The sequence below is a fragment of the Centropristis striata genome, chromosome 5 (assembly GCF_030273125.1).
Source record: "Centropristis striata isolate RG_2023a ecotype Rhode Island chromosome 5, C.striata_1.0, whole genome shotgun sequence".
NCBI lineage: Eukaryota > Metazoa > Chordata > Actinopteri > Perciformes > Serranidae > Centropristis > Centropristis striata.
In genome coordinates, this window is record NC_081521.1 from 4,213,871 (window position 1) to 4,228,810 (window position 14,940).

General features: G+C 42.1%; 1 protein-coding gene across 1 annotated transcript in view; it reads left to right on the plus strand.

Moving 5' to 3' along the window:
• Positions 1 to 14,940, plus strand: part of si:dkey-151g10.3 (serine/threonine-protein kinase WNK2) — a 78,272-nt gene that overhangs the window by 49,292 nt on the left and 14,040 nt on the right. Inside the window, exons 4-17 of the mRNA XM_059332393.1 lie at positions 433 to 653; positions 2,425 to 2,582; positions 3,888 to 3,976; positions 4,075 to 4,294; positions 5,090 to 5,420; positions 6,211 to 6,326; positions 6,415 to 6,582; positions 8,014 to 11,313; positions 12,458 to 12,501; positions 13,373 to 13,508; positions 14,195 to 14,311; positions 14,403 to 14,504; positions 14,612 to 14,660; positions 14,763 to 14,915. Of these exons, the coding sequence (XP_059188376.1) occupies positions 433 to 653; positions 2,425 to 2,582; positions 3,888 to 3,976; positions 4,075 to 4,294; positions 5,090 to 5,420; positions 6,211 to 6,326; positions 6,415 to 6,582; positions 8,014 to 11,313; positions 12,458 to 12,501; positions 13,373 to 13,508; positions 14,195 to 14,311; positions 14,403 to 14,504; positions 14,612 to 14,660; positions 14,763 to 14,915 (5,204 nt within the window). The remainder of the gene's footprint in view (positions 1 to 432; positions 654 to 2,424; positions 2,583 to 3,887; positions 3,977 to 4,074; positions 4,295 to 5,089; positions 5,421 to 6,210; positions 6,327 to 6,414; positions 6,583 to 8,013; positions 11,314 to 12,457; positions 12,502 to 13,372; positions 13,509 to 14,194; positions 14,312 to 14,402; positions 14,505 to 14,611; positions 14,661 to 14,762; positions 14,916 to 14,940) is intronic.

Here is a 14,940-nt window from a genome sequence, read left to right on the forward strand (position 1 = left end):
AATCTAAAATTCATCATACGCAATAAAATGTTGATTAACTAAAAGTTGCATATCATACTAGTATGATGCATTGAAGTTCAAAGTTATTTATGATGTTGTTTTGTCTCATGGTGTTCATTTCGTAAGTAAGTAAGTAAGTAAATTTTATTTATAATAATTTTCACAGGAAAAGAAAACCACAAAGTGCTTTACAAGGGTATAAAACAACATACAGGAAAACACAGAAAAACACAATACATCAAGAAAACATAATTTAAGCCTGGACGTCTAGTTGACCAGCTACAGATAGTCACTAAATGCCTGTCTAAACAGATATGTTTTAAGTTGACACTTAAAAGAATCCACAGATACTGCAGACCGTAAGGTTTAGCTGATTTAAAGTGTTTTTTTTAATGTTTGACTAACGTCCTGCTTGGTCGTGTCTGTCTGCAGTTACCTGAAGCGCTTTAAGGTGATGAAACCAAAGGTCCTGAGGAGCTGGTGTCGTCAGATCCTGAAGGGCCTCCACTTCCTCCACACCAGGACCCCTCCCATCGTCCACCGGGACCTCAAGTGTGACAACATCTTCATAACGGGCCCCACCGGCTCGGTCAAGATAGGCGACCTGGGACTGGCCACGCTGATGCGGACCTCCTTTGCCAAGAGTGTGATAGGTAGGCCACATAAACAGAGCCATGCCAGGAAGGTATTAGCTGCATCAGCACATTGATTCAAGGCCTTTTAAATATACTTTTCCCTGCATTCAGCACCGGCCAGGTTTTTATAGCGGGCATCAGCTGCCTGTAGTTATAGATTGATATTGACAGAGTCACTTTGTGGGCCGCACTTAATGTAAACAGAGACCACTCATGAGATGTTGGACCTGTGAGCCAACTTAAGCACTGTGAGAAGCATTTAACTCAGTGAAGTTTAACTCAGGAAGGAAGAGCAATCGGCAGGAAGATGGTAATCAGTGTCCGTTATTCGGTAGATTTTGGGGCATAATTTGTGCCCTGTGGACATTTTAATGTGACAGTAAACACAGATTGTTAACAGTGCTCAGGAATTTACGTAATGTGGGGAAACGTTCTCTATCCACCAATTAGAAATCCTTGTGTCCTTATGATGAATGCACCATTTGAATCTGAATTTTATTCTGTTTTTCGACCGGGTGTGTAAATTCTACAATTCTACAATGTCATTTAGCAGATGCTTTTATCCAAAGCAAAGTACAAATGAGAGTTAATACAACACAAGCAAGGATGAAGTCAAGAAACAGCAAGAGTCAGAGCCGTGAGTTCAGTTTGAGTCCATTAGGACAACAAGAGCTTTATAGGTCGCTGAGCGGTCAGTGAGATACTTGTCGTAGTCGTCAGTGTAGATCCAGAGTGAAGGTGTTCAGTAAAGAGTTGGTCTTCAGTCTCTTCTTAAAGACTGAGAAGGACTCAGTGGAACGGATGGAGTCTGGAAGTTGGTTCCACCACCTATAGGGCCTCTACAGAGGAGAAGAGTCTGGTTTGAGACGTAGAAGCCAGACGAAGAGCGTAGTGGACGGGAGGGTTTATGGACCTGAACAAAGGAGTTCAGATAAGAAGAGGCTGTGCCTGTTGCTATTTTGGAGGGCAAGAGACAAGGCTTTGAGTTTGATGCGGGCTTTGACCGGGAGCCATGCAGAGAAATGAGGAGTGGAGTTATCTTGATAAATCACAGCCAGTTATTTGCTTTTCTTGATATAAATATGATAATTTAATTATCCCAGGAGTGACATGTGCTCTCCTGGGCTGGTTGAAGACCAGACCTGCAGCCGCGTTCTGGATCATCTGCAGAGGCTTGGTGGTGCAGCAGGAAGACCTGCCAGTAGAGAGTTGCAGTAGTCTAAATGTGATAACACCAGGTCCTGAACCAGGAGTTGTGTGGATTGTTCGGTCAGGTAGGGTCTGATCTTCCTGATGTTGTACAGGGAGAATCGACAAGATCGAGCAATTGAGGACACATGAACCTTGTAAATTCTTGCACCAACCAAAATGTCTGTTGATTGTTGAGGTGTCCCATCTGGTGAAAATATACAGATCTTTTAGTAGGTTGGTTCTTGTTTTTGTTTTTTTTCTCGTATTTGTTTGTAAATTATTTAACAGGAAAACAAGTAAAAGAATGGGATGCTAACTAAGGAAGCTACCTCCTCGACTGTAGTGGGTACCAGCAGTGCTTTGTAAAAGAAAAGTCTGTTTTCTTCTGTTGGTATTCTTTTTTTTTGGTTTGCATTCTTAGCTTTATGTTGACACGTGGTTGTACATTATAATTTTAGATAAGTGCAAATTGTGGGAGGAATCTATGTACCGTATACTGTGATTATTTTTTAAACCAAACTATAAACTATGAAAAAGTGGAATAGATTTCAGCTGCCCCTCTTGGAACTGACTGTGACCAACCATGTGGTCCTAACAGGAACTCCAGAGTTCATGGCCCCAGAGATGTACGAGGAGCACTACGATGAGTCGGTGGACGTCTACGCCTTTGGGATGTGCATGCTGGAGATGGCCACTTCAGAATACCCCTACTCTGAATGCCAAAACGCTGCTCAGATCTACCGCAAAGTCACAAGTGTGAGTCTCTTTCACTGAACAACTAATACCAGTTTAGACTATATCTACACTAAAATGTTTTTTATTTAAAGCGAAAGTGATCTGTGTCCACACAAGCACTGTTTCAGAAATAACCCACCTAAAAATGCACATCAGACCATTTATAAACTGGGCATGTAAACAGGAAGCAGATTGTCTAACTCTTCTTCCTGGCCTCACCCACAACCGGTGCTCCATGAAGGACTAATAACGCTGCTGGACATGGAAATTGTAACAAATTGCTCAAAAAACAGCTTGCATCTTGCACAGTGTCGCCCTGTTGAAATAATCTCCTAACTCATGTTTTCAAGTTTTGCAGGAAACACAAAAAACTTCACCAAAAGTGTAACATATGACATTTATTGATCATTTCACTCAAAAAGGATGTAACAAAGGATGGTTATTGGCATAGTAATAACACTGTGTGTAAATTATGTAACTTAAGAGAAATAAATGACTTAGGCAATTTTTTGAACATGCCTTTGTGACTTAAGCAAGATATGGTAACACTTTATTTTGAAGGTGTCTACATAAGAGTCACACAAGCCTGTCAGAAACATGACATGACAAGTATCATGAGCATTAATGTTCCTTCAAAGTGTCATTAATGTTCATGACACATCCCATGTCATGTTTATGACATTCTCGTGTCACTCTTATGTAGACACCTTAGAGCAGGGGTCTCAAACTCAAATTACCTGGGGGCCGCTGGATGCAGTATCAAAATGACCAAAAAAAGACACAAAATTACTAAAAAAAGACACAAAATGACAGAAAAAAAATGTATTGCTTAAAAAAGACACAAAATGACCAAAAAACACATAAAATTACAACAAAAAAGACACAAAATTACAAAAAAAGACACAAAATGACCAAAAAAGACACTAAATTACTTAAAAAAGACACAAAATGAGGCGATTATTTTAACAGTATGACGATATGATCGTTTTCAAAATAAAATGTGACTTAGGCAATTTTTTGAACATGCCTTTGTGACTTAAGTAAGATATGGTAACACTTTATTTTGACTTAGGCATAATAAATCCGCTTAAGTCACACACTTGACATAGGCCATTATCTTAAAGGGGTAAAATCACATGATCTGATCAACTGAAGATGTAGGAGATTTTAGTTTTAGTGTTTTTATCTTGTTTATAGACGCACCTTTTTTGCAGTGTAGTTTATATAAATGTAATCTATACCATATGTCTTCAATGATTATATCCAATACCCCAAAACCTAATTCCATCATTTCCTGTTTATTGATATGTCATTGTTTTCCTGCAGGGTATAAAGCCAGCCAGCTTTGATAAAGTGAATGACCCAGAAATCAAAGAGATCATCGAAGGCTGCATTCGCCAGAACAAGAGCCAGAGGTACGCACACACACATACATTCCTGATCGGCATCATAAAACATGCCCGTACCTGTTTATTATCATCTCTGCACCTTTCTGTTTCTGCTGCCTTGACAGACTCTCTATCAGAGACCTCCTGAACCATGCATTCTTTGGGGAGGACACGGGGGTCCGGGTGGAGCTGGCGGAGGAGGACACGGGCATCCAGGACTGCCTGGCCCTCCGGATCTGGGTTGAGGAGCCCAAGAAGCTGAAGGGGAAGCACAAGGACAACGAAGCCATCGAGTTCAGCTACGACCTGGAGAACGACAGCGCTGAGGAAGTGGCTCTAGAGATGGTGAGAGGGACAGGTCATGTTGGTTGGGGTTCATATGAGAGTCCAGAGTGGGAAAGAGTAGACTGGGAAAATACTTTGGTACTTCAAAGCTTGCAGGAAAGTCAGGTGAGGGAAATCCTTCTGCTTATTTAAAGGCACCTCCTTCTGACCTAGATTCCCTCAGCCTACTTCTACACTGCAAAAAATGTGTCTAAAAACCAGATAAAAACAGTAAATCTGAGGGAAATGATCTTGCTGCATGGACAGATAATTTACCTTGACAAGATTTCTTAAATTAAGATTATTAAATCTAGAAATAAGCATGTTGAACACTTAATATAAGAAATTACCTCTTAGGGCCAGTTCATCGCTTCATTTCGTATTTTATGGGTACAACATGATTATTTCTAGATTTAACCCATAATAGGGATTATATAATAATATAATATTTTGAGAAAAGTTAACGAGATTAAGGAGTCAAATCTACGAGAAAAAAATTTGCAGATTTATGAGATTTAAAGTGGTGAATCTGCGAGAAAAAAGTAGTTTTTCCCCACTTTTGTCTCGTAAATCTGCCACTTTAAACCTATTAAATCTGCACATTTTTTTCTTGTAGATTTGGCACTTTAATCTAGTAAATTTGCCTGTTAAAGGGTTAATAATCTTAATTTAAGAAATCTTGTCAAGGGAAATTATCTGTCCATGCAGCAAGATAATCTCCCTCAGATTTACTGTTTTTATCTTGTTTTTAGACACACCTTTTTTTTTGCAGTGTAGTCATTAATAACTCTCTTTCTCCCTCCCTCTCTCTTTCAGGTGAAGTCAGGATTCTTCCATGAGAGTGATGCCAAGGTGGTGGGAAAATCCATCCGGGACCGAGTGAATCTGATCAAAAAGTCACGGGAGCGTCGCCAGCAGCAGCTCCTCCAGCAGCAGCAGGACTTTGAAGAGAAAAGAGACTCCACTCTCACCTCCTACACCTTTTCTCATCCATCCTGCTCCTCCTCACTGGGGCCAGGGGCGGCTGGACAGACCGGAGCAGGAGGAGGAGCAGGAGGAGGAGGGCAGGAGTCTGAGGAGCTGCCTGAAGTGGACCAGCATGTCAGGCAGCAACGCATTTTCAGTGGCACAGCCCTTAGTATGCCAGGTGTGTAAGGAATATTTCACACTGAAGATGATAATTTGCATATTAATTACCTTTAGTCAAGTCAAATTTATTTATATAGCACATTTCATACGGCAGGTGTAAACTCAAAGCTTCCCTCTAAAATTTTGGCTTTTCCAGAAGTTTCCATATCCTATTTAGCGCATCAACTGTTTTTCAGCAACGGTTAGAACCACCTCGACCAAGTGTACCATGATTTCACTGAAGTTTTTGCAGAGATTTTTTCTAATTTTGCAGTGTGCATTCAGCATTTCAATGCATTTTTAATGCAATCTTTTGTGTTTAATATTTTTTGTGTTTTTGTTTTTTGTAATTTTTTTGCAATTTTTTGTGTATTTTTTCTGTTTTTTGTGTTTCTTTATCATTTTTTCTGTTTTTTGTGGGGTTTTTTTGTCATTTTTTGTGTGTTTTTGTATTTTTTTGTGTGTGATTTCTGTGGGTAAGAGGTAGTGGTGTTATCATTGTTAAAAGAAACAACAATAGTACTGCGTTTAAAAGAGCCTTTTACCCTTTACCTAACTAAAAGCTTGAGATGTGTTTTTAGTCTGCTTTAATTCGAAAAAGGAAACTTGGTACGTCAAAGCCTCATTTATGGCCCTGTATACTCAGTATTTCCCCAAAACATGCATTTTCGCTATTACTTTATAATCTAAAATAAGTCATACAGTCTATAAATGATCATTCTGGGAGGTGAAGTATCCCTTAAGAGAGGTATGACTTTATATGTTTTTGCTGTCCTTCTCGGTGTCTAAAACTGTCTTTTGCTCTGAAGGTGAGAGCCTTGGGTCTGCCAGCTGTGAATCTTATGCAAGCGGACAGAGCCAGGCGTACTCTCAGCAAGGGGAATCATACACCCACTCACAGACCGTTCTCCCTCCTATGGCATCCGTATGTCTACACGTTCTTCTCATTCATAAATCAGACCAGACATAATTGAAATCAATGCATTGACATTAACTTTTTTCTTGCACAACAGAGCGCTGGCGGATTGGCTCATCATCAAATGCTCCCTATCGGTGAAAGTGGAAGTGTCCCAAACGTGCCTATCGGTCAGAGCATCAGCATGTCCAGCATGTCTGTAGGCCAAAGTGGAGGAGGACCTGTCGGTCAGACCTTTCTGCAGCCCAGCACTATGGTTCCACAGGTATCACCAAGTGTCCCTCAACAATATTTTCAGGTGAAAATAGTGATGATACTAATGACATCCACATTTATACTGCGTCCACAACATTTAACCCTTTGATGCACAACATATTGACCCCCCTTCTAATGCACAACATGGGTCAAAAATGACCCACATTAATTTCCTTCATGTTATTTAATGCTGCTGTGTGTTTCTGTGCTCTATCTTTTGATATCAACTTATTTTATGATTGAATATTCCAAGTATTCTTAAATATCTTGTTATTGATAACAGATCATTATTTCCATTTTGCCTTTCATACTTTATGAAGTAAAAAAGTTTTTGTATTATTACATAGCTAACTAGTTGGCTAAGTAGCTTGCTAAGCTAACTACTTAGCCAAGAAGTTAGCTAAGTAGTTAGCTTAGCAAGCTACTTAGCTAATACTTAGCCAAGAAGTTAGCTAAGTAGTTAGATTACCAAGCTACTTTGCTAATACTTAGCCAAGAAGTTAGCTAATTAGTTAGCTTAGCAAGCTACTTAGCTAAATACTTAGCCAAGAAGTTAGCTTATAAGTTACCTCAACAAGCTACTTAGCTAAAAAATGGATAATATAAATATGGGTCATTTTCCCCCCATGTTGTGCATTAGAAGAGTCGTTACAGAAAAAAGGGATTTTATTAAAAATGAATAAAGGAAAACATAAAAATTAGGATGTATGATGATCAAAAACAAACTAATTGAGGAAAACCTGGGATACTGAATGATGAAAATCATTTATTGCAAAGATATAGAACATAAAAACTCTGTCAGGTCACTTTAGACCCATGTTGTGCATCAAAGGGTTAACATTATTTTTAATGGAGTTAAAGCTATGGTTCCACTACTACTATCACATTTTGGGTTCTTTTCCCTTGAAATAACTATTTACCCAGCCATAAGTCATCCTCATAATCCTCTGCGATTGATCATCTGACTGTATGCTGCACAGGGTTTCCCCCAGGAGATTAGATAGATTAGAGTTGGTAGGATTTAATGGTCTAAAACCCCCTAATGAATCATATTGGATCATCTTATGTCAGCAAGTTAACGTTGAATACGTGTACCTTAATATAAATTGTTACAGTTTTTTCTTCCATTAAAGTGTATTTGCTTTTTTTAACCCTATTTGTGCAGTCTGTATTGCAGTTGAGGCAGCCCAGTTCTGCTGTAAAACACTGTGGGAAACCCTGTCGTATCAAATTAATTGTTTTGATAAGTAATGGTCCTTGCCAAAGCTTATTCTTACCTAATTTTTCTACCATTTCTTTTTCCTCTTTTTTCAACAACAATCATCATTCTGTCATTATCACTGAGTAGTCACAAACATTCCCATCAGATGCATTTCAGACTGCCACTCACCATGGCTCACTGGCCCCCTCACAGTCCTACATACCCCCTGTTTCCCCACAGGCACCCATTAATGTCCTCACTACATCCATGTCAGTCAGTGATCCTGCTGGACTAGGGGGGACCATTGTGCCCCTCGCTCAGCAGAGCCAACCCCCTGCCACTCCCATGCAGCTCACTGACATCATTCCCCAGGCAGCACCCCAGCAAACACAGCCTGTCATGATCCCTCAGCCGACTATTGTCCAACAACAACAGATAGGGATGGATCCCCAGACCTCCACCCTTCAGCAGCAGCAGCCGCAGCAGCAAATGGAGGCCGCTCTGCTCGAACAACAACAAGTTAGTGCCACTCAGCCACCGACTGAACATCATCCTCAGAGCCTTTCAGCTATCCAGAAACATCAACATGAGCCCCAGCAGCAGCAGATCTACGTCCAGCTGCCCGCTCCACCTGTCCACGCCACCCCTCAGCAGCAGCAGGTACTGTCTACACAGCCAGGTATGTCGTTGCCGCAGCCAGGGGAGCAACCTCAGACCTACACGCAGCAACCGACAGGGGATCCCCGCGAACAGGCCATGATACAGCCACAACTGCAGCAACAGCTTCAGCAAACTCTTCTACAACAGCAACATCAACAAGCTCTCCTGCTTGAGCAACATCAGACATACGTCCAGCAACAGCTTGATCAGCAGCAACAAAAAGCACTGCTTCAACAGCAGCAACAACAGGCCCAACTACAACAACATCAACTGGAGCAGCAGCAAGCACTTATACACAAGCAGTTGTTGGAACAACAGCAGCAAGCTCTTATTCAACAGCAACAGGAGCAGCAACAGCAGCAGCAACAAGGTCTCATACAACAACCACAACAAGCTATTTTACAACATCAGTTGGAGCAGCAACAGCCTTCTTTACCGCAACAGCAGCAGAGTCAGTTATATCAACAAATTGGACAAAGTGGAATACAAAAAGAACAAGAGAAGCAACAACAAAGTGGACAACAGCAGCAACAAATTGTTTTGCAGCAGCAGTCCCAGCAGACTCAACAGCAAAATGAACAATTGCAGCAACAAGCCTTAATCCGACAGATAGAACAACAACAGCAACAAGCACTGATGCAGCAGCATCTGCAACAGCAGGCGATTTTACAACATCATCAGCTGCAACAGAAAGCTCAGCTACAGCAACAGCAGCACGAGCAGCAACAAGTGCAACTCAAACAGCAGATAGAGCAGCAGCAGCAAGCTCTGCTGCAACAACAGTTTGAGCAACAGCGTCAGCAACAAGTCCTGCTACAACATCAACAAGCAGAGAGGTTGCATCAACAGGCTCTGTTACAGCAACAGATTCAAGAGCAGCAGCAACAAGCGGCCATCATTCAACTTCAGCAAACTGAGAAGCAAGAGGTGGTTCAGATTCCACAAAGCAACAGTGAGCAGCAGATTCAGCAGCAACCAGCTGATGTACAACATGCATGTATCCCGCAACTAAATGCCAATCAGTTTACGCCTCACGCCACTTTCACACAGCAGCAAGTGATGGAGCAGCAGCAGCAAGCAGCATTGATCCAGCAGCAGCAAGCGTTTGTTGCCCAGACGCAGCACCACACATCTGTAATGGAAACCAATATCCCAGTTGGAGCTCCAGCTGGCACTGAGGTGATCCAGCAACAAGCTCAGATGGTCCCACAGGCCCAGGTCCCCATGGCCATGCAGATGACGCACATCCCTGTCCAGACGCCTGCTGTCCCGGCTCAAGTCCTTACCCAGCAAGTGCAAAGTGAGCCTCATCCCCAGAACCAGGTCCCAGTCCAGTTTGTCCAGCCTCCAGTCCAAGCAGCTCCGACTATGATCGAGGCCCAAGTGACTCCTCCTGCTGTGATCCAGGGGCAGACTCACGTCATCCAGCCCCAGCAGATTCCCCTCCAGACCAGTTACCCGGGCCCTGCCAGTCTCTCACAGAGCCAGGTCAATGCTCAGCCATTAATCCAGACTCAGTCTCTGCACCTGGCAGTTAGTCAGTCCAAGCCAGCACATGGTCATGGCCAAACTGTGGACATTCAGATGATGGGTCAGCAAAGCCAAGCTTCTGTCCCGCCTCCAGCTGCGATTACCTCGATCCCCAGTCAGATCTTACATGAGACTCTTGTTCAGCAGAATGCTCAGATGCCAGGGCTGATGCAGCCTCAGCAGCTCCAGCAGCAGACTCAAAGCCAGCCACCCAGTCAGATGCATGCTCAGGCTGCTGCTGGCCTTCTGGCTGCCCAGTTTGTTCCTCAGCCCGCCCACCAACCCATGCCACCTGTACAGCAGGATATGACTCATATTACACAACAACAGCAGCAGCAGCAGCAGCAACAAGAGCAAGTCCTCCAATATCAGCAGATGATTCGGTCTCCTGGCACAGCTGCAAGTGTTGGAACTACAGCAGATAATTTCACTTCTGTAGCCGACCCTGCAAACTTCGTCCCTGCTCCTCATCCTGTGCAGCAAGCCTACGTCCCAGGCCAAACCACTCTGCATCCAGTTGTTCAGGCTCAGCAGCAGCCCCTAGGAGGCACTGCTGACCCTTCAGTGGTTCAGTCCATCTCCCAGCCTCCTCTGCCTCAGTCCACTGTGCAGTACCAGCAGCAGCTACAGAAGCTTTCTCAAGCGCAGCAGCCACTCGCTCCACCTCCTCCACAGGCCCAGATACTGGCCCAGCCCCTCCCAGCTCCCATTCAACAACCACTTCCCATAAAGCAGCCTTTGATGCCGCTTGACGAGAGTCAGCTGCCCTCCCAGTGCCCACCAGCTTCACATCTGGTGACCCATTCTTCTGCACAGATCGGCCCCAGTAATGTGGCAGAGCCTCAGGCCCAGAGCAGGACCATGCCCCTCTATAGTCACCTGGTGGCAGGCGCCCCTCTGTCTCCTCAGCACCAGGCCAAGATGGTGCCAGCCCACACGCACACACAAACAAGCATGCAGGCCCAAACACACTCCCAAACGCAGACACTGGTTCAGGCACAGGCTCATTCTCACACTCAGACACACACTGAGGCTCCTCCTACTGAACAGCCTGTTCTACCCCATGCTGTCTTTCCTGCACAACAAATGCCCCTCAGCCCCTCTCATACCTCATGTCCCCCAACATCATCTCTCCCATTCCTGCCATCCCACCATCCTGCTGCTGCTGCCCCTCTACCAGAACTGCCTACATCTCCGCCAGCGGCCCAGGTAACCTTACCAGGGCAGAGCGACTTTATACCCACCTCCCCTCCACCTGTAACTGCTCTACAACCGCTTGACTCTAATGCCCCCAAACTACCCCAAGCCTCGCTGCAAGACTGTGACCTTTCCCTGTTGGGCATTGCTCAGGTACAGGAAGAATGAAAATTTGCTATATTCATTCAGAAATAATTTTACTTGCTGACATACTGGCAGAATGATTGAAAGTACTGATATCTAATAATTGGGACAGCTTTGACTATATGTGCCACTAGAAACTGAATTTGAATTATTTATATTTTGATTTGAATTGCTTAACTTGAATAATTGCATTAAAAAACTGAATTTGAATCGCATCATTTGGATTTGTATTGTTCAATTTGAATCATTGCATTGAAAAAATTAATCTAATTTGGAATTTGGAATTTAATTTATTAGTTTGGAACTGAATGTTCAGATTTCACATTTTTGTTATTGTTGAACAATACAAATTCAAATTATGTGATTCAAATTCAGTTTTTTAATGCATTTATTCAGGTTAAGCAATTCCAATTCAAATATGAATATTTTAAATTCAGTTTCTGGTGGCACATATTTCAGCCCTTTGATTCAATCTAACGAGTTCAAACTAGGGGTGCACCGATCGGTCGGCCGGCTGTTCGATCGGCCGTTCGATCGGCACAGATTTCCTTAATTTTGCGGGATCAGCAATCGGCCGATTCTTTTATGTCAAACCAATCTTATCTAGCGATGTTATCTACCTCCGCAAAGGTCTATTTGCTATTTATTCTAACATTTGAATAGCCACAAAACTGCTGCATTTGGGCATTTGTTCTTGTTGTACTATAACGAAACCAAAAACTCAGGACACCATTTATGGTTGCAGTTTTTTTGTTAGTTTGTCCTGTAAATTGTTTCTATTTATTTTAAGTTCAATATTTTATTAACTACCTCAGACACTGTAGAAAAATACTGCTGTGTTGTTGTTTTTCAATAAAATAAGATTCAATCATTGAAGGTGTATGCTATGAGTTATAAAAAAATCGGTATCGGCCAAAATCGGCAGGTCATGCTTTTGAAAATCGGTGATTGGCCAGAAAATTGCAATCGGTGCAACCCTAGCTAAAACTTAAAACATGATTATATTCATAGAACAGTAAAACATTTTATTAAATGTATTATCCAATATTACACCATAGCTGTACTTGCATCTGATGATGCTAATGTTTGTATGTGTTTTCTTTCTTTGTACCTGCCTGCTCCTTTGTGTGTCTGTATTCATGTTACTCTCCAGGATGGTCCGTACCTGTCAAGTACAGAACGTCATTCCTCGTCAGGGTACGTCTGATGTCTCACACCATTATTGTCTGATGTTTGTTTCCAGAATAGAGTTGTTTCATGTCCGATCATTCAGTATTTCCGTCTGTAAAGATCAAATATATGACAACTTACACTGAGAGATTCTGAGAACCTTAATTTGAAAGTAGAAGATTGAAAATTAAACAATTTTTCATTATTTATAATATAAAACTTGTCTGCATTTTAAAAAATGAAAACAACTAGACATTCTATATGTATTTGTTGATTTTTCCATTCATCTTAATGTTTCTGACAATTTTCAAACCCAGAGAAATCTACAATTTCAACCAAGGTGTCAATAGTGTCATATTCCCTTTGATAAATTGACTATTTATCTCAGTTTTAAACCACAATGTTATTGTACTTGGTTGTTTTTAACGATATATTCTTACCATATGTGGAATTCTTGCCAATGTGCAGCTCCTATTCTAACTCCAAATAAATTAATCAGTAAAGCATTTTGATTCCAGGTCAGGTTTTCCCTCTTGAGAAAATCAGACCTGTACCTGTACAGATATACATTTCTTGTGAATTTAGTTGATACAAAAGAGACAAATTCCCACAAATTGAAGTGCCACATAAGAATAAATCTAATTGTTTGAGTGGTACCTTGCATTGCTGTCGAACAAATCCACGTCGTAGTCAACAATCTCTTCCAATAAAGCTGTATAATACATTTAGATTGATGTTTGCTTCATTCTGAAATTCCCAAAATATACAGCATGTTGTTGATGAATATTTTTTCTCATTTTCAGAGACTTGTAGTATAGACAGGGTAGTTACAGTATGTGGTTGGTGTCTTGCATTTACACCATGATGTTTAACAACTCTAATACCTTACCACCCACAGGTCTGTTCCACCTAATGGAGACGAAACTCTTCAGCTCTTGGCCAATGGGAAGTTAGAGAAATTAAAGACGCAGAGAAGAGCTTCCTGTCAGAGGCCTGAAAAGGTTTCACATCAGTTCCAGCTGAGCATGCTCCAGGTGAAAAAAACAGCAACTAATGACCCATAAGCCATGTTTCCACTAGGGAGAAAAGTGTCCACCTCACTCTGGAGGTGACGTATGGTTTTCAACCGTCGCGTAATCGCTTAGCGACAGTTTTGACCGTGATCCTTGATCACATACGTGACCGATTAAACACAGGAGACTCAACTGTGGCCGCCGTCGCTAACTGTTCACAATGTCAGCAGCTGATCTTAAACAAAGCAGCATGGCTAATTACGCACAGCGTCTCCGCTGATCATAACCATAGTTATCGTGAATTAACCGGCATCACTAACTGTGCACAGAGTGTCCGGTGCTTGTTGTAAACAAACAGAGATCGCTAAGTGAACACCTCCTGCAGCAGCAGCACATACACACTGTACTGCTACAGAGCTAACTGTTAGCCTGTTAGCTAAGGGGTTAACATCCCCTCTGGCTCTGCAGCTGGGAGAGACTGCTGCAGGAAGACTGTGCCGATTCGACTCGTTTTTACTCTCCAATAACACCAGAAAAAGTCGCTGGATTTGTCTCCAGTCGCCTTCTTAAAAAATTAGGGGCGTTTCAGCGAGTGAGACCCTCCTCATTGTGTAGTGGAAACAGCCCTATATATTGCTAAATTCATGTGTGCCAATAGATTTTGCATGGAACAACCACATAGTTTTAATTTGTATTGTCCTCCGCAGGTGTCGGGCAGTGGGGATAATCTGGTGGAATGCCAGCTGGAGACCCATACCAACAAGATGGTGACATTTAAATTTGATATCGAGGGGGATGCACCAGAGGACATAGCAGATTACATGGTAGACTACTCATCTATTTCCACTGTCTGCATTACTTATTACTTAAATTACAATAACAAATAATTGCTGTTTGGTTACATGTGTTTTGCAGGTTGAGGAGGACTTTGTGCTTGATGTAGAGAAAGAGAAATTTGTTGAGGAGCTTCGAGCTATCGTCAAGAAAGCTCACGAAATTCTTCAAACACATTCACAGGTATGTTGAATTCCATATTTCAATCCATCACCTTCTCTTCTTTCTTATTTTTTTCTTATTTTGATTGATTTAATGATTAATTTAAATCTTTTCTGTTTCTTTATTAGACAGGATCAACAGACCAGTTGCACGTAAGCACTCCCACCGGCTCTTCAGGTGAATAATCGTTTCTTAAACACAAAGAAGCGGCACGGCAGAATGAGAAATGCTATCTGTTATAAAACTTGTTATCAGTAATAAAAATATGATGATTTTCAGTGGACTCAGTGCCCCATTCCTCCCCAGTGGGACGCTGGCGTTTCTTTATCAACCAGACCATCCGCCATAGAGACTCTTTGTCCAATCAGGGAGCAGGCACGCCACCACCCACTACAGAGATGAGGGTACCTCAGTCTCCTAAAACAGAGAAAGGTGAGCTTTAATGATGTCGCTTTTT